The sequence below is a fragment of the Lampetra fluviatilis genome, chromosome 24, assembly GCF_964198595.1.
Source record: "Lampetra fluviatilis chromosome 24, kcLamFluv1.1, whole genome shotgun sequence".
NCBI classification, from domain to species: Eukaryota; Metazoa; Chordata; class Hyperoartia; order Petromyzontiformes; family Petromyzontidae; genus Lampetra; species Lampetra fluviatilis.
Window position 1 is genome coordinate 3,337,371 of NC_136298.1, and position 23,915 is coordinate 3,361,285.

Consider the following 23,915-nt stretch of genomic DNA (forward strand, 5'->3'; position numbering starts at 1 on the left):
ATCACCGCGGCACTGTTCGGGCGGCACGTACGCGGCAGAGTTCCCTGACACCATCCGCGCGACTCTCAGCGCCGGGTTTTTTTTTTCCCCGACAGCTCTTCTCGAGTTTCTGATCCAACGGGGAGGTGGGAAAGGGGGGGGGGGCGGCTGGAGCTGCGGCCGCGTCTCACGTCCGTTGAGGGCCCAAATATAATAAAATAATCCCTCCCTCCTTATTCCCCTGCCCGCCAAGGCCTGCCAAGCAAGACCATCTGACTAAGCTGTTGGCAGAGAAGTAATAAAACGTGACAAGCTTCACTGCCTTTAAGAAATTACTTTTTTTTTACTACTTCTTGCAGTTGGCCATCACCATCTATTTTATTATTATTATTCCGTCCGCCAAGCCTTTGTCACGTGCCCACGCACACACCAGACAAAGATCCCCCGTATAGCCTGAACGGACTTTTGGGGCAAGTGCTGTGAGCGAGTAGCACCTGTGAAGGCTGCTAACGGCACACGAAGGGGGTAGGTGGCAGCGCCACGCCAGACCGCCTTTGTCTCCGCCCATGGAGATGTTTACAACTCCTCGCACATTTGAGGCTGAGTCGACCTAAGGGAGGCCCCAGAACCCGGTTTCAGATAATGGTCACCGGTATTGGCCGTGAGCTGGAATCGAACTCGGGTTGCGGAGGTTGATAGCGCAGCGCGCGCTAACCGCTGCGCCACTAATACACTACCGTGCGCAGACACGCACGCACACGCGAGCGCGTGCAACTGATAACGCCCGTACTATTCGTTACCTGATTTACAATCCCCGACGCCAGATTCCACCACTCTGTGCTGCACCTCTGTTCCTTCCGTTCTCGTTCTTGTTCTGGCTTCATTTCTGGCCACCGCGGGCACCATCTGCCAGGACGTGTTGGCTTTTATCCGTTCGGGAGACATCATCACCGTCTCTCTCTCTCCACTCAAACAAAGTGCAGTGCGCAGGGCGATACGCACCCCTTGTGTTTTTTTACCGCAAGCCAAAGATGGAAATGCCCATGGCAGTGACCGGTATCTCCATTCAAACAAAAGCCCATCAGTTGAGATCTCAAAAGTACTCGTAAATAAGTACTTGTGCTTATTTATTCACCCCTGGATGGATGATTGGTTTGAGCCAACACCCTGATATGGAATCGATCTTGGGACTTTCCAACTGTGAGTCGTGAGTTCTCACGACCACTGCCGCTACCACTGCTGCCGCCACGCCTCCGCGCGGTCGCAGGGAAGTGATTTCTTCCTGGCCACCGCGTTTGCAGGCAGCCAGCACAACTCACCGCTCGAGCCAAGAGGCAATCCATGACTCCACAGATTATCGGTTCCATTGCTCGACTGAACGGACGGCGCGTTTGACTGTTTGTAAGCCAACAAAAAGAGAGGAAAGATGCAGACAAGACGGGACAGAGAGAAAGAGAGAGAGCTGTCCGCGGAATGAGAGATGTCGACGCACTGTGGTAAGGGGAGAGCAGAGAGCTGCAGACGAGATAGAGGTCAGAGAGATTATTCGTGAGAGGTTTGTTTTGGGGATAAATCGCGTAGATGTAAATGTGCCGTTAAACCCGCCACCACCCGATTACAGCCAATTAGGAAGGTTTGTCACGTAGTTCAGCACACCAGTGTGTCGGAGAGTATTTACAATTATTATGGATAATATTTGTCGCGAAAAGCCTAAGGTGTTAAACTGAGAGAGATTAATTAGCCTTTCACATTAATTTAGATTTTCTTTTTTTGGCTGGTTTGGTAGGACCTGAATCCGAGCTGATATTTAGTTGAATCACCCGGGGGGGGGGGGGGGGCGGGGACTGCTGCGCTACTTGGGGCACCTCAACTTTTGCTTGATTTGATTATGCCTAGTCCCACCCCCCCTTCACTGCCGCCCCACCCCTTCGTTGGGAGTGATTCGGCGAGGCGAGAAGTGGGAGAGCCATTTGGCGCTGCCGCTGCTGCTGCCCGCGCCACTCAACGATGAAATTAAGAGACTTCACGCACCAGCCCCAACACCCACGCTCCACCGCCTTCATTTTACGTTTGACTTTTATGATTTTTTTTCTTTCCCCCACATTCATTGTATTATTTCATTATTTTCTTCTTCTGCGCAGCCCTTTTATAGCCGGCTTGGCGCGTGTTTTTTTGTTTTGTTCGAGTACGTTTCGGATATATATTTTTACCCTTGGCCCTTCTGTTGCTGCAGCATGCGTGTCGTCGATGCGTTACTTTGGGTGAGAGCGTGCACGCCTGCGAATGTACCCTCATGGAGGAAAGTCTGTAAATGGAATGTGCACAGATTAGTTACGAATCATAAATTTCAGAAAGGCCTCTGTCAATCCACTGCTGGGCATAGGCCTACTACCCACTCATCGTGTTGATCGTGGGCATCGTTTGACCATCCTTCACTACACTGGTCAGTGACGAAGCCAAGGACTGATTCAGATATCACTCGCCACTGATCGAGTGATATCTGAATCGCGTGGCCCTGGGCAGGAATCGTTCAAATAGCTTTATCGCGGTCCAAAGGTGCAGTGCACAAACTACTATGCTACGTATGGTGTGAAAGAAGTTCAACATGCATACGCACACTGCTCATCCTCAGATTAGTAATACTTATATTATATTTGCCCCTTGTGTGTTGAGTATGATCCAGGCAGGAGGTGCAGTGTTATTCTGATAAATTTCAAATCCTGTTTAGGGGTCAACGCAGCTCATCATACCTCCGTGGTTTCATAACACGAGTGCCACTTCATACAGAAAGTCTACAGCGGTCATCCCATGGAGAAAATCGCCCCCGTCCAGGGGAACGTGGAGCTGCCACCGCCGATGGAGAGCAATTATGAGTTCAAATGTTGTTTTCCCACCCATCATCATCATCAACATCAGAGTCATAATCACCACCATCACCACCTCACCAACACCGCTATCGTCACCATCTCCCCGGGGTCGATGGGAAATATGAGTCCCGCCTGCTGGTGAAACTACACAAACATAATTATAAACCATAGACTGAGATGGTGAGGTGCAGATAAACATTTTCCACTGATTTGGAATTTTACACGGGTGGCTAAGATGTGTCAGAGTGAAGCACCGATCGCTCAACAAATTACGCCACTGTTCTCCGCAAATGAGCCCTGCCGTAGGAAAGTGGAATTTTCACCCACTGGCTTAGGGCCTAGAAACAAGTAAGCAGGGCTGCTGACTCACTCCCGTTTTCACTCCCCAAAGCAACACTCAAATAACTCTTTGGTTCTTTCGGTAAAGTCACGTAGTTAGAAATGAAATCAAACAAAACACGACGTTTCGATCGCAACACAAGCGGTCGTCATAACATTGCCTGATGACGACCGCGTGTGTTGCGATCGAAACGTCGTGATTTGTTTAATTTTATTTTCTACCCACGTGACTTTACCGAAAGAACCAAAGAGTATGGATTCCTGCAGTCACGAGAGCTTCAAAACACTCAAATTGCCAACTGGGCGAGTGATCTGAGAGTGGCGGCTTTAAGGGAGCTCTCTGGCCTTGGGCCCACAGTGTGGCACGACTCTCGAGGACAGACGAGTCACAGTGGTGACAGTGGTGATGTCGTGGGACCTTTTTTGCCACCATCAAAGTATGAAGAATTAGAAGAGGTTTTACCCATAATATTGCTGCTCAACCCGAACTATAAATGCTCTAATACGCGGCGTTCTCTGTTCTGACATGGGCGATACAAGGCCATAAAGAACGCTGTCTCCCATGTAGGCAAATCAGTTTCAAAGACAATGCATATATTATTTGTCTGTACGTTTATCCACACATACGTGTGGATAATGCGGACTTAACTCCTTTCAAAAGGTGTTTGAACATCTTAACACCTCCTGTTTTATCGCCTGAGAGGGTAAAACCTCTTCTTATTTTTCAGACAGTGGTTACCCAGAACAGGTCAGTGGGGTTGTCCCTCGGTAGTCGTAGCGTCACAATTACCCCCCCCACCTCCCCCATTGACTCTTGCAATGTTACTCAAGCGGCGACTCAGCACGCTGGCGCCAGCCACGACGAGCGGGACCCCGACGGGGCCTCGGCCATTTGTGACACCAAAGGGCAAAGGGGTCGATCTGGCGAACGCGACAGTCGCGACGCTCGCGACGCGCTTCAAAGTCGGGCTGCGCGACGCGCGACACACGACGGGGGCCAGTGCGTGTGCGCGGAACGCAAATACGCTCTCTCCACGTGTAAATCCGGGATGCTTGGGGTGGGGGGGCGATCGGAGAGGGATGCAGCAGGCAAAAAAATAAACACACAGCCGCTTGTGAGTGTGTCCTCGTGGGCACGACAATCAGCTGCCTATTTCCATATAAATTGGCTGTGGGGAAAATTGGGGGTCCCATTTATTTGTATAGTTAGCTCTCCAGGACGCGTGCTAATCGCCGAACAATCCTCCCCAAGAATAACGGCGGAAAGTGGTGAAATTGGAATTTCGAAGTGCTTATTATTTTTTAAGACCACCTTTCGGTTTGTGGGCAGCTTAAGCAGATCTATATGTATTTATTTGCTTACTTTAATCAGGCTATTCATAGCGCTCACTTCCGTAGACAATCCCAATGAAGGCGGCTAACGTTGCCGCGTCGTAATTAAGGCCCGACGCATCGAGTGACCGCCGTTTGAGCCGAGGCTGGGCTGCCCGGCGCTGCGGATCGAGCGAGGGACCGGCACTTGAGTTCAATCCCTGTCCTGGGTGAACCCAGCTCATCGTCTATACAGGGTCGCGAAAAAAAAAACCCGCATGTGGCTTTGTTGGAAGCCAACATGCGTCACTGTATAGTTTATATCGGGCCCTGCCAAAGGAATGAAGAATTCCCACTAATGGGCTCAGTGCCCCTGATGGAGATGAACACCATTTTGGCCAATATTTTATTTAAATTCAGCCATTCAAGACAAGGCTGAGTGAGACTCGTCAAATTCACAACTCAAGAACCCGATTTTGTCTCTTACGTCACAAAAACAAGTGAGCTTATGCGTGATAGAGGACATGAATATTCTTCAGAAGGTAACGGAAGTGAGACTCAGATTGTTTAGGCACATGTCGAGAAGGCGTCGAATTTAGAGGAGCCAAGGAAATGCCACCGCTGCAGGGGAGAAGCACGAGAGGGAGACCAAGAGTGAGATGGGAGGACGCGGCGGAACGAGATCTGAGGGCGGAGGATTTGATTTGACACGACACGTGGGAATTCTGGCTTAAAACAAGATGCAAGTCAAGGGGCCGCTGTGTATTTCTCCGGTGCTCTTTTCTGTTCATGTATCGTGAACGTGCATGCGCGCCTACGGGGGTCTCTGAGTAAGTCAATGGCTCCGTACGAAAGGGGAGTGGTAGGCGACTAGAGAAGTGGCGCTGGATAGAAGTGCACGGAGGGAGAAATCTGTGCAGTCGCCCCCTCCCCCCCCTCGCTCCCCAGTGCCAGAGTGGCGCTTCTGGCTTGGACGAAGCGCTCAGTGGTGCCGGCACAGCGCTCCAGCACGGCCAACCTCGGCCGTGCTTTCCAGGGCAAAAGTAAAAATCTGGAAAATAACAAACCACCTGTGATCTTGTCCCGAATCAGCTTGCACGACTCGATCTCGCCGATGCTCCCGAACAGGCTCTTCATCTCCTCCTGGGTCATGGTCTGCGGCAGGTAGTTGACGATGAGGTTGGTCTTGCTGTCCTCCATGGAGGAGCCGGCGGCCTGCAGCGAGGGCCCCAGCAGCGGGCAGCCGGCGCCGCCGCCCCCCCCGCCGCCGGAGTTGGGCCCAACGTTCGCCGGGCCGCCGCACACCGATCCGTTTGCCAGGTGGGTCTCCATGGCCGCCAGTACCTGCTGGTGAGAAAAGCACGGCACGTTAGAAGCCCCCTCCAAGGCACGCGTGCGAGAGAGAGAAAGAGGGGGGGGGGGAGATGCGCGTCCTTCCGCTGCCTGATTGTCGGGGGCGACGCGGAAGCCGCCGATGCGGCGTAGCGCCAGCTCGGCCTGCGCCCTGGCACAGAGGGAAATGACGGCGATGGCCCACCTTTGGTGGCGGCGCAATTATGGTGATGTCGTACCGATTATGGTGATGATGTACCGATTATGGTGATGATGTACCGATTCGAATAATTAACGTAAAAAAAAAAGCGAACAACCGATTATGATTCAAATGATTTCCAGTCGCGCCGTTCAGTCTCGGCTACCATCGGTCGCATGTGGCGTCACAGCCCTCGCGCGATGCCACCGTGACGCCACTCCGAGACCACTGGTGGCGGACTTTGGCGACAGCTTTCAAGTCTTTCCCATTCACAAAGCGTCCAACTGGTATGCGGTAGCCGAGAACAGCAGAGTTTGCGCGTGTGCCAACAGGATGTGAGCTGTGCTACGGTGTCCGGTCCATTTCTAAGAGAGGCAGCAAAAGCTCACTGTGATCAATTGTCAACGCGAAGCTTCCATTCACTTCCCCTGTGATCGATCAGTCTCGTGCGATCGCCATTCACTTTTTATTGAAATCGCTCGCAATTACGGCCGCTCCACTGATTGCATGCAAATCAATTCCCAAAGTGATTGCCCATTGAGATCATTTCGCCGAGATCAATGCCCGTCCAGTCGATGGTGGGGGGGGGGGGGCATTGTATCAGTTTCAATCGCAATGCCGCTCATCGCCACTGTTTGTTGCACGCGCAACACGGTGAGTGACTAGTAATGTAATGTATGGCATCAAGGCGTTCGGATAGGAACGCAGCCGCCCAGATTTATGGATGCGTTCAATGTTCAACGGACTTGACTTGAGCCCCATACACGTCCGTGGCCTTGTGCTTTTGTGAGCACCTCAAGTGGCCGGGTGGTAGAGGCAACAACGATGGACTCAGCATTGACCGCTCATTCAGGGAGACACTCTCGCGTGTGCACGTGAGGAGTATTGAGGAGTTAAACAGGCGGGTTTCAACATCGTTTGCACTGAGAAGCTAGCCATTAAAGCCACGTGCAAAATCGTGCAAATGCCAATTTTCTACCCTCGTCTCCTAAGCCAGAAGTTCCGCTAATGCGCGGGGTTGGTCACTCTGGTTTTACTTCACCGTGCGCCTCTGTCCATACCGTGCCTCATCTCTTGTCACATTTACTGTCGTTAGACGAGAGATCCATAGACTTACTCATAGACTCACATAGATACCCTACACTTATATATACATACACGCGCAACCCACAAACTTAAACAGAGACCAATACACTCACATTGATATGTAAAATATCTAAAAATACAAATATCCCCCATATAGCCTTAACAGACTGTTGGGGCAAGTGCTGTTAGCGAGCACTTATGAAGGCCGGAATGATACACGTGGGAGTGGGGTGGCCAGCACCACGCCAAGCTGCCTTTGTCTCCCTAGTGGCGATGTTTACAGAGTGCACCAGGTACTAATTTGAGGCTGAGTCAAGCAAGGGGAGGCCTAGGGCCGGTTCAGATATTCGTCACTGGAGTTGGCCATGAGCGGCAATCGGACTTTGCTTGCCGGGTTCATAGCGCAGCGCGCTAACGGCTGCACTCGAGACCCATACACTCACATATATCCACGTAGACACTCGTACAACTCACGTGGTTGGCTATGTGAGTGCATAGTGCGCCTGAGTCGGTGCCACCTGGAGTGACTAATGCTGCCAGTCACCACCATGGCCAATGAGTGCCAGTGTCAGCCTGACGCGAGAGCTCAGCTTTTGTTCACACGTGACGATGCCGGACGCATTTCTCCAGCGAAACGTTGTGCAGGTTTGTCAAAACCTGCCCGAGACGTCTTCTATTATATTATATATGTTTTGTTTTTCAAGATCACGGTGTTATTGACAAATGCCTCGAGTCTTTTTTTTTGGTCCACGATGTTCACCATCAAATATAAAGTTGAAGATTATGTGAACTTCTCTTTTCTCCGTGGGCATGCACCTTGCCCCACTAACAAATCGGAGCTCAGCCGCATTGTAAAGATTTGCCAAGGGGAGTGCAGCGGGAATTAATTTAGACGCTACTCAACAAACAACAAGAAAATCCACAACTTAGTAGATATTCACCGTTCATGGCATTTAAAACCGACACAGGTCGCGAAGCTGAAAGTTTCCCTAATGGATTTTTCTTTTTTTACATTTGATTAAAATGTCTACGGGGCTTTGGTGTGAAGTTTTACAATGCGTGTTAAGCTGGCATTCAAATTATTGACTTAATTTCTGGAACGATTATGTCACGGTGCTGAGAAATAGCCCTACAGGCAATCACAGCCGGTACCCACAGTACCAGGACTGGCAAGAGATGGATGCAGCATTACCCTTCTGACAATATTAATTAAACTCTCAAGGAATATCAATTCGCTGCCAATAGGTTTGCACTGCCTAAAGAATTATGCGATTGCAATGATGTCGTACTTTAGGAGTTGATATTTTGGAATGCAATGTACTTTTGAATTCAATATAACAATCAATATTTCACCTAGATAATCCCTTGAGATGGAACATGTCGTTTCGCGAGGGTGTATCCAGGGTGCCGATTGACACACACACATAATAACGCGTATGCAAACATTCGAAATCTATGACTTACGCAGTTTTCCAAATAACACTCACAGCCTGTCACACGCGTCAGTGAACACGTGCATCACACACAGCCTGTCACACGCGTCAATGAACACGTGCATCACTCACAGCCTGTCACACGTGTCAATGAACACGTGCATCACTCACAGCCTGTCACACGCGTCAATGAACACGTGCACCACTCACAGCCTGTCACACGCGTCAATGAACACGTACATCACACACAGCCTGTCGCACGCGTCAATGAACACGTGCATCACTCACAGCCTGTCACACGCGTCAATGAACACGTACATCACACACAGCCTGTCGCACGCGTCAATGAACACGTGCATCACACACAGCCTGTCACACGCGTCAATGAACACGTGCATCACACACAGCCTGTCACACGCGTCAATGAACACGTGCATCACACACAGCCTGTCACACTCGTCAATGAACACGTGCATCACACACAGCCTGTCACACGCGTCAATGAACACGTGCATCACACACAGCCTGTCACACGCGTCAATGAACATGTGCACCACTCACAGCCTGTCACACGCGTCAATGAACACGTGCATCACTCACAGCCTGTCACACGTGTCAATGAACACGTGCATCACACACAGCCTGTCACACGCGTCAATGAACACGTGCATCACTCACAGCCTGTCACACGCGTCAATGAACACGTGCACCACTCACAGCCTGTCACACGCGTCAATGAACACGTACATCACACACAGCCTGTCACACTCGTCAATGAACACGTGCATCACTCACAGCCTGTCACACGCGTCAATGAACACGTGCACCACTCACAGCCTGTCACACGTGTCAATGAACACGTGCATCACACACAGCCTGTCACACGCGTCAATGAACACGTGCATCACTCACAGCCTGTCACACGCGTCAATGAACACGTGCACCACTCACAGCCTGTCACACGCGTCAATGAACACGTGCATCACACACAGCCTGTCACACGCGTCAATGAACACGTGCATCACACACAGCCTGTCACACGCGTCAATGAACACGTGCACAGCCCGGCCACGGCGTCAATCTCCGGATTTTGTTCGCAAAAATGTTGCCCCCCCCCCCCCCATCTTGTTGTTCTGTGATCGGTGCTCTGCACCGGGCTCGTGTTGTGTTGAAAATAAAACAATAACACCCGCTAAGTGATAATTGTATAGCGGCAGTGTAAACTATAAAAAAAATATATTTTACCAGGTAAGGCCCATTTAGCTATGTAGCTCTTTGTCAGTAGTGACCTGGCTATCACAAATGCTAGCTCAACGAAGTGGCCTATCACGTGGATATCTATAGCAGCCAAATACTCGTTGATCATAAATGTGGAGGGAGAAATCGGAGGGCCCGGAGATAAATCCAAGGCGAGGTAGTTTAGGTCTCGCCGCCGTGTCGCCCGGCCAAAGGGAGGCAGACGCGTCTGAGAAGCACGTCCACGGAGAGAGACGGAGCAATTAGAGTTCGCTCCGTCTCTCAGCGTTATCCAATTTCACGATCCGCAACGTCCCGTCGCGAGCGTCGCGAGCGATGTCAGAGCGACGCCGGCGACAGCATCCGGCCACCGGCCGCCGCCACCATGAAAAAAACGATAATCACCTTACACGCTCGTCTCGTCTCATTTCACACAGATTCGGGAAGCTCGAGAGAGATCCACGAATAGAACAACTGTGAAATCGCTCGGAGAAAGAATGAGAAAAAAACGTTACTAAATAAACGCATCTTGTAAATTAAACAAAAACCGCGATGCGTCAACACGCGGACGGACGGATGAACGTACGTATGTTAAACTTCTTTCTCCCCGTACGTCGCCAACCTTGCTAATCGGAGGTGCGGGTGAAGGACAACAAACTGAACACAAAAATCTGCTCTAAAGAAACGAGTTTTCAATCTAGATTTAAAATTGCCATAGCTCCCAGTGGCTTACTAATATCGGAAGGAAGAGCGTTCCAGACGGCCGCAGAAGCGCATTGAAAGTGCCGCGCGATGCGGTGACCATCTTTGTTCGATGGCGAGCCAAAAGCCGCTGCCGCCGCTGCTGCGAGCATGGCCGCAGTTTGCGCGATGATGGTTTACGCTCCCTGACGAGATCAGCGACGTGTCGCCGTTAATTTGTGCCAATCGATTTCGGTTCATTTGCGGACGTGCGAGCGTCACCCCCGCGGCAGACTGAGTGAGGACGATCGTCGCTGCGCCCCGAGCTAACACGGGGGATGCTACTATCACACCCCCCCCCCCCCTCACCGTCGCGGCCCCCCGAGCCGTGCACACAGACAGCTCCAGCTCGTCACTCCACTGCCGGACGGGCGGCCTCCATCACGCCTGGGCCATACTTCCCCACGGCGGTCACAGCGAGGCTTGATGAAGCTCGGCGGAGCGTAGGTGATGTGGACGCGTGCGAGCGCGGCACAACGGTTCGTTATGCTGCACCGCGCTACGCTGTCCTGAATCAGAATATTTATTTGTACTGGAGGAATCCGATGAGCTATAAAGCTCCTTTTTTTGGTTTTACATGTGTCCAGCCCCACTGCATCAGCCCCGCAGCCGCCCACGGCGACCCGTTTGGGGGAGCACGGCGGTCTCCAACACCCTCCGCGCGCCGTCCACGCTCGACCCTGCTGAGCTTCCGAGCCCTGGCGAGATCGGGCGCATTCGGGACGATATTCCGGCACAAGGTGTAACAGTGAGCGACGTTTGGACTTGCGATCCAGAGGTCGCCGGTTCGATCCCACACCCAGGCGCGGGGGATGAAACGATGGGGGCGAGATTCAGGAATTCCCCCTCACGTCCTGCCACCCAACCTCTCCCCCCACCGCCACCGTCTATATCAACCCAGCGGCGTTACTGAATTGGCCACGGTCGATGGGGCAGGTCGCGTGTGGTAGTGGTGGTGGGGTAAAGTGTGGGTAGGCACACCTCTTCCGGCACGTCCAGGCAACGTCTGGAAGAGTCGGCGGAGCACGTCTGGAGTTCGCTCGAGTGGAGGCGCTTCCACCGCCATTGACTGGATCAGGCCATTGCAAGGCCGCACCTTTCACCTGTTTTTTCGACGTTGCACAAGATAACGGAGCGGAAATGTTCGTGCCAATAATTTCGTGGCTTTTAAGTGTCCCCTAATATTGCCTCCTCCACCACCACCTCCTCTGCCTCCTCCTCCTCTCGCGAAAAGAATCTCTGTTCATCACCGTCTTGTTACAGCGCCAACCGAGTTGTGTGGCTTCTTGTCTTGGCTGTCGACGGAAGCGAGCCTCATCGGTTGGCACAGCTGGAAGGGGGGCAGGTGAGTGGTACAGCTGTGTGGTATTCTCACCCCCCACCATGCAATCCCCCTCCACCCCCAATTTTTTTTTTTTACCCAAACATGAGTAATAGCCCCTTCATCCCGTGTGATCTTTGTGCCGGTTGGTGCGACTTCCCCCTTTTGTCAAAGCCATTAATTCCACGAGAAATATCCTCTTAGTGTGCACTTCAATTCATCTCAGCGACCGCCTTATTCATGGCCACGCCGTACTTGACTCCCGACTTCAATTAGAGGAGACCGCGTGTGTTTGTTGTGTGTGTCGTGTGTGTGTGTTGTGTGTATTGTGTGTGTTGTGGTGTGTGTGTTGTGTGTGTTGTGTGTGTTGTGTGTGTGTTGTGTGTGTGTTGTGTGTGTGTGTGTGTTGTGTGTGTGTTGTGTGTGTTGTGTGTGTGTGTTGTGTGTGTTGTGTGTGTTGTGTGTATTGTGTGTGTTGTGTGTGTGTTGTGTGTGTGTGTTGTGCGTGTGTGTTGTGCGTGCGGCTTCCCTTTGCTCTGTGGACGGCGACTGTGAGCGCCTCTGTCTCTGTGCATGCCTTGAAAGGTGCTCGCGAACAGCACTTGCCCCAAACGTCTGTTAAGGCTATAGGGGGGATCTTTGCCTTTGTGTGTTTATAGGTGTGCTAGCGTTAGTGTTGTAGCGGATTAGTACGCTGAGCAACGAACCCGGTGACCCGAGTTTGAATCCCACTGGATATTAACCGGTCCTGAGCCTCCCCTAACTCAACCCAGCCTCTCAACGAGTTCCTGATACGTTGCGTAAACATCGCCACTAGGGAGACAAAGGCGGCCGGGCGTGGTGCTTACCATCCAACACCACTCGTGTGCCGTGCCGGCCTTCATAGGTGCTCGCTAACAGCACTTGCCCCAACAGTGAGTTAAGGCCCTACGGGAGAGGAGCTTTACCTTCGCTGTGTGTGGAAGCAGTGGGGCTCTCAATGGTAAATTATCGCCACCTCCGTACAACATCCCAGCATCCTCGGCCCGATGCCTGCCCATGCGCGCGCCCTTTGGGTAATTGGTGCCCACGTCCTCACCAGATGCCGGCCCCGAGATGGACTCCGTTGGTGAGTAAGCGAGCGGCGGGGTGCGGGCGGACGGGCGAGGAGACAAATGCGTTGGGGCGGCGCGCGCCACTAACCCCCCACCCCAACACCGCCACCCGCACCATCCGTGCTGTCGTCAGCCTAATTAGGTGCTCGCTAACAGCGCCTGCCCGCTACATTCTGCACGTGCGTAGGTAGCCCCCTTGTCTCGGCGGGTACAACGAGGGCGACACCGCGGTCTCCCGGTGATTTGTGCGCGTCCCTAAAATATGCCAACTCCGGATAATGGACTGCCGCAGCACACGCGCACACACACACGTAGACACACACGTAGACACACACGTAGGTACACACGTAGACACACACGTAGACACACATGTAGACAAAGATCCCCGTACAGCCTTATAATAGACTGTCACGGGCAAGTGCTGTTGGCGGGCACCTATGAAGGCCGGCACGGCACACGAGGGGGTGGGTGGCCAGCACCACGCCCGTCCACCTTTGTCTCCCCAGTGGCGATGATTTACACACCAGACCAGGTACTCATTCGAGGCTGAGTCGACCTCGGGGAGGCCCAGGACCGGTTCAGATAAACGTCACCGGTGGTGGCCGTGAGCGGGAATCTAACTCGGGACGCCAGGTTCGTAGTGCAGTGCGCTAACCACTACACTACCGCTCCCCGCAGCACAGACACACGCACGCATGTACGCACGCACGCGTGAACGTCATCGTTGATAATATAATCCGAACAAGGTCCGACCACAGATGTTTGTTTACCAACGTTCGCTGAACGTGTTTGACGCACACTGCTCAAAAGGGCCCTGAGCCGGTGGTGGAAATTCCATGTTCCTATGGCAGGGGCCAGGCTGTACATCCAACCGACGTGTCGGAATGTTAACAATTTTGCCAATTGTCGGAAATAAAGAATGTCTTACTCCAGCAAGCAATTGGGGTCTCCTTCTAGATGTTGAAATTGCTTCAGGGCCACACGTAAGCAGAGGCTTTGATGAATGATATCGATGATAATGATAACGAATTCATGCACCCTATAACCATCTCTGGAAATGATCATGATGATGATGGTGTTGGCAATGATTTATGGTGGTGGTTGTGGTGGTGGCATTGATGAAAATTATGATGATGGTGATAACAGTAACAATGAAATATACCCTGTAAGGAACAGGTTCAGGAGATTATAGTTTATTGCTGATTATATGATAATGATGCAGTTATTGATCCTATAAATAATATGGTCAAACCAACGCTGCTGCTGATAATGAAGTCATAACTGATAAGTTCAGGGCATTATTCTACTTCTGTTAAATAATTCTGATGGTGACAGTGATAATACGTCAAAGTCACGCATCCGACAAGGAACAGGACATGAATATCTGTTCGCATTACAATCACCTTATTAACACGATGATGACGATGGCGGTGGCGCGTGGCGATGGACACTAACATTGGTGCTGATGACGACGACGATGACGTAACAACGAAGCTAAAAGTGACGCGTGCTCAAAGGGAGAAACGCCCCTCGCCGAGCGAGAGAGCGAGCGTGGCAAGGCGGAGTGGACGGAACTCAGCCGCCTTCAAACATTCCGCGTGTGCTCGCACGCCGGCGTTAACCGGGCTTCTTTCCCCACAGTGGCGAGCGTGTCGCGCGTTCACTGCCACCCCCCCCACACCGACCTCCCCAGGCACGACCCGTCACTCAACGCGCACGCTGTTGCAAAATTCCGGTCCGAGACCCAATCCCTAAAAGTCTCGTCGAAAAAAAAACTAATTTTGACGATAAGCATTGTATCCCCTCGGCAGCGTTGTGCTCTTACGGGCGGCCGTGTTGGCTGCACTGCGGCGATGCTGGCTCCTGCTCTGGGAATGTGGAATTGCTGTCAACGGCTAAGGGGCACATGGTGGGGGTGAGCACCTGACGCATGTTTGGGCAGGAATACGGCACGTGAAGTCGAAATGCCATTTTTGTTTGTTCATAATAATGGCCCGAATGAGGCTGGTTGTGATCACCAGAAAAACGTCGAACACAGATTGTAAATGTCGTGGGCTTACTCTCCAACACACCTGTGTGCTGAAGTAGTAACTCATTGAAACTTTTTTTTTTATATTTAAGAATAGGTTTTACCTTTTCTGGCAATAAAACAGTTGTGTTTAGATGTGAAAACACCAAACATAAACCTTTTGCAAGGAATCACGTCTGCATTAACAACTTATACAACATATACTTGTGGTGAACATGCAAACCAAAAATATGCATGTATATGCAAAGACAAAGCATATGCGACCAGAGCATGTTTTTTTCTTTGCATGTTCACCACAAGTATATGTGGTTAATGCAGACGTGATTCCTTGCAAAAGGTGTCTGTTTGGTGTTTAAACATTTTAACACAACTGTTTTATTTCCAGAAATGGTAAAACCTATTCTTATATTTTGACACTGGCAAGGGAGGTCGTATGATAACTGGTAACGTTTTGTTCGCGTGACAAACGTTACCAGTTGACTGTCGGGTGGCGGTGGCTTCACGACACGTGTATGTATTTACGCGATCTAACCAACCAAAAAACAACAACTCTATCATGAGTAACATTGGGTCGCGAAAGCCTTCTCCTACGCGTTCTTTCGTTTAACCTGTCGAGAATCCGCGAGGCCAGGAGGAGCCTCGATTTGCAAGAGCGACCTGGGTCGGCAGACAAAATAAATAACAGCAATGTCAATAGCAATCAGGGCAAATAACAATAACGCGCTCGCACGAGGAATCGAAAATATTGACTCGAGTCGATATTGATCATTATTTTTTTGTCAGCTCGCGAAAATAAAAAAAATAATGTGCGTAGCAAAAAGTGTTAATGACTTATTACAGAGTTGAGTTCGAGCTTGCAGCCATTTAGAGAGCGCTTTGTCAATCCACTGCTGGATGAGTGCCTCCTCGTGTGGGTCTGCCATGGGAGGGGTTGCTTGACCATACTTCACCCCACTGGTCAGCGTGTCTTGCTTGATAGGTAGGTGGGAGGGGGCCCACAGACCGGGTGCGCTACATCTCACCACTAATAATACAGTATAATCAGCCACGGCTGGGAATGGAACTTGGGTCTGGATGTGCAGCACAGTGCGCTCACCACTAGCACCACCGCTGAACAGGTATTTCTTTCTATATATATTTTTTTGGGGGGGAGGGGGGGGTAATCTATTAGATACGATGTCTTAGAAATACAGTAAATTAGGCGAGAGAATTTGTATGAGAAATATTCTATTCGTTTTTTTTTTGTTTCGCTGAACCCAAAAGTCTTGGAAGGTAATAATTGCCTCAAGTGTCACGCAGCAACGTGTCTTCGGCTTGGCAGCGCGGGTTAGTGGGGTCAGCATTATATTGTACGAACATGCGAATGTAAGTCTCATTAGATGAACACGTGCAAAAAAAAACGAACTTATTTGCTCGTCACAATCACGACGAAACAGAGTGCTCTTTGTTGGGCCGGGTGTGAAATGGGGGTGTGGGGAGTGTGAAGATGAGGGCACAGGTTGCGTGATAATCGGTGCCTGCCAGGAGGGGTACTGCCTTATCCACAATGGTGGCCCGTACGGAAACCAAAGGAGTCACCTCTGAGTCTCGTTGCTCGAAGCGCACATAAAACACACACACACATTGTAATGGCCACGTCAGATTCTTCATGACTGGCAGGTTCGTAACGACTGCGTCAGGATCGTAGCGGCCGTGTCTGGTTCACAGTGGCCTGGTCAGATTCTTCACCGCCGTGTAAGGTTCACGATGGCTGCGTCTGCATCGTGGTGGCGGTGCCTGGTTTGACGGTGTTAGTGTCAGATTCTCAATGACAGTGTCAGGTTCACAGTGGCCAGGTCGGGAGGTCACTGGGCCCAGTGATCCGCAAGGCCTCGGGGAGAGAAACAGAGAGAGAGAAAAGTCGAGAATTTTTCGCGGAGTAAAAACCTCCTCGATTCGGCCTCGTTTGCCGAGCGGCGCTGTGCGTGTGCCCGTGGCTGCACCCGGCGCTGACGGCGGGAGACGTCGCCTTGCCCTCGGCCGGGAGCAGAAAGGAAAACAGAGGGGGAGGAGGAGGGAGACGTCGAAGGAGGAAACAAACAGTTGGAGACAAAAGCCAACCTCCACCGCCTCCCCCTTTGACTGCGGGCTGTTGTCTCCCCCCCCTCTGTGACATCATCGCCTGTGACATCATCGCCGCGTCGAGTCGCCGTGCTGCTGCTGCTGGCGGTGTGGAAGCTGCGAGTGTGAAGTTTAAGCCGCGCCGCTCGTCGGCCTTCCCGCCGCCGCCGATCTCGTAATCGTGGGCAAGTTGCACTACCGGGGCATGTGCGTGAGCGAGAGCAAAATACAAAGATTTCCCCGTACAGCCTTCAACAGGCCGTTGGGGCAAGTGCTGTTAGCGAGCACCTATGAAGGCGGCACGGCACGCGAGGGGGTGGGTGGACAGCACACCACGCCCGGCCGCCTTTGTCTCCCCAGTGGCGATGTTTACACACTGCACCAGGCACTCATTTGAGGCTGAGTCGACCTAGGGGAGGTCCAGCACCGGTGCAGGTAATTGTCACCGGTGTTGGCCACGAGCGGGAATTGAACTGGGGATCACCGGGTTCGTAGCGCAGCGCGCTAACTGCTACACTACCGCTTCCCACCGACAGCAGACACACACGCACGCGTGTGTAGAAGAGTCTCGCGTTTTGTGGTGCTTCGGTTTAAATAATTATCGACTTGTGGCGAGTCGCACGGTATCCGCTCACTCTCGTAGAGAGAGAGAGAGAGGGGAGAGTGCAGAGCCGGCCCAGCCACTAAGCGACCCTTGCAATTGCAAAGGGCCCCGTGGCCAGCAGAGGGCCCCCTAGAGTCACTGCTAGCTAGTGGGTGAAAAAAATCATACATCAAAGGGGCCTCCAACCAAATTTTGCTTAGGGCCCCCAAAGGTCTAGGGCCGGTTCTGGGAGAGTGGACGACTCAGAGGCGCGAGGAGGGACCACATAAGATCGGGACGAAGACAGCCAGCTAGTCAGCCGGTGCCAACGATTGCCCAAGTTCTGCGGTCCTCTCTATATATTGACTGTTTAACTATTTTGTTTTTTCCAGGTAAAGCCCACTGAGCTATGCAGCTCTCTTTCAGAAGCGACATGGCCCACAAATGATAGCTCAACAAAGCGGCTTTTATAGCAGACAAATACTCTGAACTCTTTTCTTTACAAATGTGGAGAGAAAAACCGGTGGACCACGAGTGAAATCCACGCGATCACGGGGAGAGAAACGTGAAAACTCCAAATATACAGCTGGCGTCAGGGTCGGGATTGAACCCCACGACGTCCTGTATACCAGGCGAGGGAGTTAACATCACGCCACGCGTGTGTAGAAGAGTCTCACGTTTTGTGGTGCTTCGGTTTAAATAATTATCGGAGGAATCGGGCAATCAATGATTGTTTATACACGCGGAGAGAACCAACACGTGCGAGGTGGAAACACTCTATCCCATACAACGTTGCTGTGCCGCCTTCTAACGAGCCAGGGTACGGCAACCTCCCGTATGTAGGGAGTTCCACTACATCCGTGTGTGGTCCACCAACCCTCGCCGCTGCCTCCACAGTGCTGGGCTAAAGGCAGTCACGTGGTGCATAGCCACCACCATCCAGCGAATCGCCGACGTCACGTCTGCAGGTGCGTCAAGTTGTCAATACTCGTTATGTTGAACTTCTTTCGCACCGTACGTAGCCAAACCGTGCTAATCCAGATTACAAAAACGCTCCAGAAAGTGAGACAAAACCCCAAACTTGTGCTCATTGTCAAGACAGTTTACAAATATAGGCACACACACAGACACACACTGAAACCTATCAGATGATAAGACACATCCCTGGGCAGTGTGTCTTATAATCCGGATATTAGAGTCATAGAAGTCAAATTGAATGTGTTGTATTTAGTTTAAGTAAAATGCTATTCGCGTGTCCTTTATTGAAATTCGAGTTGGCGAGTGCTTGCATCGACTGGTAACCCTCAGCGAGCAGTGGGAATTCCACATTCTCATGGCAGAGGTCAGTTGCCCCATCAGACTACTGCAGCGCTGTATCCCAATACGTACATTATTGTGTTAACTTTTTCACGGTTAAGATTACATCCGTAATAATTAAGATTCCAATTCAAATGGATGCAGTTGTTTATTACTACTACTACTTCATTCTGTTGCTGATACATATAAATGTCGCACTGTGTCGGGCGTACATTGTTGAACGCCTCCGATTTATCTTATTAATTATCTTTCTGCTTTAATGAATAGTTGCATTGTTAATTTCAAGCCGTAGCGGCGGCTTATCTGAAAGAATGATTTCGTCATTATGTGTCTTGTTTTACAACTCATCGTCTGATTTATTACGGGTGGCAGCCATCGGTGGAGTGGCATCTCGCTCTGTGTGATACTTTTTTTTCATTAGGTGTAATATATATTAATGTGATGTTGGATTTTCATAAGCCAGCGTTGGCTCTTACAGTTTATGTCACTAACGGAGCAATGTCCGGGTATATAAATTATGTAAATTATACATTTTATAAATTATGTTTGGGATTATAAATGTGGATGCTTAAGCGTAGTATGAGGTCGTTTTTTCTTTTCACCGTTCAGTGCAAATTAGTAGACAATCTACATCCCTGAGCTGTCCACTGATGTTGGAGACTTCTCCCTGCTGCGGCGAGTCATGGAGCCGGCAACTGTCTCTGCTTATAATTTCATCCAGTCTGGCACTTTCTTAATCTAGGCAATTACTCGACTGTTTCATCTTTGTTGTTAACTTACATTGCGTTGTTTGCCTCTCAAAAACCCCAAAATTCCGGTTTTCCCCGCACAAAAAGTAAAACTCAAAAAATAAATATTGGGCCTCAATGAGACTTTTGTGGGTGTATATGTCAAAATGTTTTCACAAGACAATAATAACGTACAGCCCTTTGTCAATGCACTGCCTCTCCACACCGTGAGCGTTGTTTGACCATACTACACCGTACTAGTCAACGTGGGCCAGTTGAAGGGTTGGGTGCCCAGGAAGAGTTCAAACATCACTCGCCAATGATTAGCTTTGGCCAGGGATCGAACTCGGATTAGCGGGTTCCGTGTGCTCTGACTTCTGCACCGGTGCCACCATATGGAAGTGTGTTGCGCAACAGGGAAGCTGTGCTCATCTGCGAAAGGTGTACACGTTTGAGGGTGGTGGTCGTTTACCTTTGGGTCATCCTAAGTGAAAGTGGCAAAGTGGATATGGAATTAAAAATTAAATGTCATAAAATGTGCAAATCCTCTATGAATAGGTAAAATCACTTGCTCAAGGATGAAATAAAATCGGCGTGGAGATGCAGATCAGAGCAATTAGTGCCTGGAAGGTACGACTCGGGTACGATGGGTGGAAAGATAAAAAAATATCAAAAATGTATACAAATTTAAATACGGTAAACCGCCCCCTACCCCCGCTGCCCCATGCGATTTCTGAATGATACAAAAGTCTAAAAAATTATCTCCCGCACTCATCTCCTTTGGTGGGTTTGGAGCCAGTGGTGGAAATTCCACATTTCCATGCTGGGGGAGGGAGGGGGGTCAATGCATTATGAAGGAAAAACAAGTGAGATTCATTACAACGGCACTGGAGGGCTGATTGGCTGAGTGACCCCCCCCCCCCCCACTAAAGTGAGATTTTCAGCTACACAGCGTTATAAATAAATGTGAGTCAAGCGCCCTACCACCCCACCCTCATACCACGCGTATGTATTCAAATAAAACATTATAATTATCATTACGATATTCCAGCATTTTCCAGTGCTTTGTGATACGGAGCCAAAATATAACAACAATGGAGAAGAAGATGCGGATGGAAAATAACCGAAGAACATCACAACAACAATAACAACAACAACAACCCAAATTGTGAAATGTTGCTAAAACTGGCAATGGCTGGGTAAAGGCGGCGGCTGGCAGATGAGAACCATCGGGAGGCGGTGGTAGGGGGTGACGGCGTGATGGTGGCGGTGGTGGCGGCGCTGATCTGTGGGTGTTGGGGATGAGACGGGGGTGGTGGAGTGGAGGTGCTGGGGGGGAGGAGGAGGAGGAGGGAGGAGGATGTGGAATTGCCACGCGTGACTGAGAGGGCACCCCATGGGAGGTTTGTGCTGACGCTGGTGAACATGTGGAACCCGGTTGCCTAGCAAAACCCGCTCGTGCACGCCCATCGCAGCAGCAGCAGCAGCAGCAGAATAAGAATAATAATAATGAAATAAAGCTTCTCTCCCGGTCTCCCGAGACGAGGTCTACGAGCGAGCACACGGAAAAAAAGAACCTTGCATGGGATTAGGAGCGGTAACAGCTTTGTGGTGTCTCGGTCGGTGGTTGTTGACGTGGGGGAGCGGTCGCGTCGTAGCGGTTTGGCTACGAACCCCGCGACACGAGTTGGATGCTCGCTCACGGCCAACGCCAGCGACGATTATCTGAACCCGGTCTTGGGCCTCCCCTAGGTGGACTGAGCATACAATGAGTAACTGGTGTGTTGTGTAGTAAACAGCGCCACTCGGGAGACAAAGTCGGCCGGGCGTGGTGCTGGCCACCTCGTGTGCCGTTCCGCCTTTCATAGGAGCTGCTCGCTAACAGCATTCGCCCCAACAAGTCTGTTCAAGGCTATACGAGGGATCGTTGTATTTGGTGTTCACACACATAACTACAATCGTATTTATACAAATGCACGTGTGTGCGTGTGTGAACGTGTGGTGGCTCAGAGCAGCGTGCTAGGACCCTTGTTTGGTTCCTGGCCAGGGCGAACATCAGAGCCGAGTGGATTATCTGAATTGCTCCGGGGGAAGTCGGCCCAAAGTTCTGCATCGTCTCGTAGCTGAACAATGTAACCAGCCTCCCCACCGTCGGTGCACCAAGTAATTCGCCTCCTGCACGGGCACGATGCTAACGCCGATAGAAGGTCAGCAGAAAGCCCTCTCGCGAGTTAAATCGCGTTGGTGGTTACTCGCCGCACATTCTCGGTTCTAAAATCACGCGGTGGAAATTCCACGTTCTCGTGACAGGGGGCCCCCGTTGTAAATGCCGTTGCCGCCCTTCACTGAGCGATGCAGCCTCTCAGCTGGCGTGGAAACTTATTTCACGGACATCGCACGGTTGGGGAGGGGGGGGTAACCGTGATGATGATGGTGAGCTCGATGGCGCCCGGTCTACCCTGGCTGGGAGTTTAACTGATGCCCGCGGTTAATGCGGCGCTCGCGCGCACATCAGCGCGGGTGAAATATTAATCGTGAAATTGAACGAAATTCAGGCAAAGCGTTCCATTATGGAACCCCTTCCCCCCACCCCCAAAATCTTGCCACCCACCCACCAGCCATCCAGTCTGCCGACGCGGAATTGTTTCTGACTTGCATAATACTGATAATAAACATCATCTTTCCTGGGCAAGCGAGACTGCTACTTCCACTAAACATATTATGGTGAAGCTTGCTTCCAATTTTATCTAATTTATTTCACACCTAGTGTCTCCCTCCGACACGCGCGCTAACATCATTACCATCCCTCTCCGTATAAAAGCGGTATTTTTAGCACGGTGGTACCGCAATAGTTTTACGTGCGGAAGATAATAACATATCTCCTGACTGTGAATGCTTTTAAACAGCAACAAAAACAATCCTCACAACAATGACTTAATGCGCAATTACGTCAACTTCCTGGGCCCTGTGGAATCGCGGCACCTGAGAGATCGATGCCTCCGGTTGGAGGCGTTACCTGGCCCGCAGCACCGACTTTGGGGGAAACGATCGGGCACCGCGGTTTGCGAGGAGATGTCGTCTCTCTCGCCTGGTACGTAGGAGGTCGTCGTGGGTTCGATCCCGTGACCCTCACGATGCCTGTTGCATATTTGCAGTTCGCGCGATCTCTCTCTCTCTCTCCGCGTGTAAGCAGCGTAGATTTTACTCCGGGTTCTTCCGGTTTTGCCATCTCCCATTTGGACACAACACGGGTTTAGATTATTTGGCTGCGGCTATGGATTCCCACGTGCGCTGAAGATGATAATGATGACGATGATATCAGCCACGTCGATGAGCTATCGTGTGTGGCGAGGTCACCTCTGAAAACAAGAGAGCTAATAGCTCAGCGGGAGTTCACCTGGTGAATAAAATAGTTCCGAGTTGAATTTTAGCTCACAGCGAGAGCCTGCCATCAAAACCAGGCTCCGGCTGGACCACGTTGAATCGAGTTGACGACGATGGATTTCGCTCAATCACCAACGACTGCAAATGTAGAGCGGCGTGCGGCGGCGTTGGCTCGCTCCGCCAACCTCGGCTGCGAAGGCGCTGTGGGCGACCTGCGTAGCCAGGTGCTGTTTGCAGATACATTTATTTAAAAAAAATGTGTTCGCTTTTCGTTTTCCCCTTTTTTACTAAAGGAAATTAGTATGTTTTTTTTAAAAATAATAATGTCATTCACAGACTTTCGTCAGTTCATAATAGAGGTTCTTGGGTTAGATCGCGTTCTAACCCAAAAACTTCTGTTACGGATGAAATTGGTCGCGAAAGTCTACGTTGTTCAACTTTCGTCAGTCCATTGCTGAAGGCCTCTAAGTACCGTGCGAGTCATGGTTTTTCTGGTTTGACCATACTTCACAGTGCTGCTCAATGTGGATTGGTAAATGGTTCATAGTTGATGTCAGCCACATGCTGGGACCGCAGTGCAGTTGCTCGCCACTGGAGTGCTGCAGTCCCAGCAACCAGAGTTCGTAAAATCTGAACCATTCACCAAATGGGGTTTTGCCTCCTTATAGAAGCTACCTGCTTACCCACCTAACCACCTATCCATCCACCGATCTACCTACGAATAATGTAAGGAGTCTTAGTTTGAAATGATTACTTTCAAGATATGAGTGTAAAAGAAGCAATTACCTGCATAGTTCGATAATGGTAGGAACAACAAAAGTTATAACTTAGAATGG

The 23,915-nt window shown here is 50.8% G+C and overlaps 1 protein-coding gene across 7 annotated transcripts in view; it reads right to left on the reverse strand.

Moving 5' to 3' along the window:
* Nucleotides 1-23,915, reverse strand: part of LOC144941080 (ELAV-like protein 2) — a 192,961-nt gene that overhangs the window by 70,484 nt on the left and 98,562 nt on the right. For 3 of the 7 annotated variants that reach the window (XM_078867524.1, XM_078867521.1, XM_078867527.1), the window contains exon 2: nucleotides 5,564-5,843. In XM_078867524.1, coding sequence (XP_078723650.1) covers nucleotides 5,564-5,843 — 280 coding nt within the window. The remainder of the gene's footprint in view (nucleotides 1-5,563; nucleotides 5,844-23,915) is intronic. The other 4 variants (XM_078867526.1, XM_078867525.1, XM_078867522.1 and 1 more) reach the window with 2 other exon arrangements.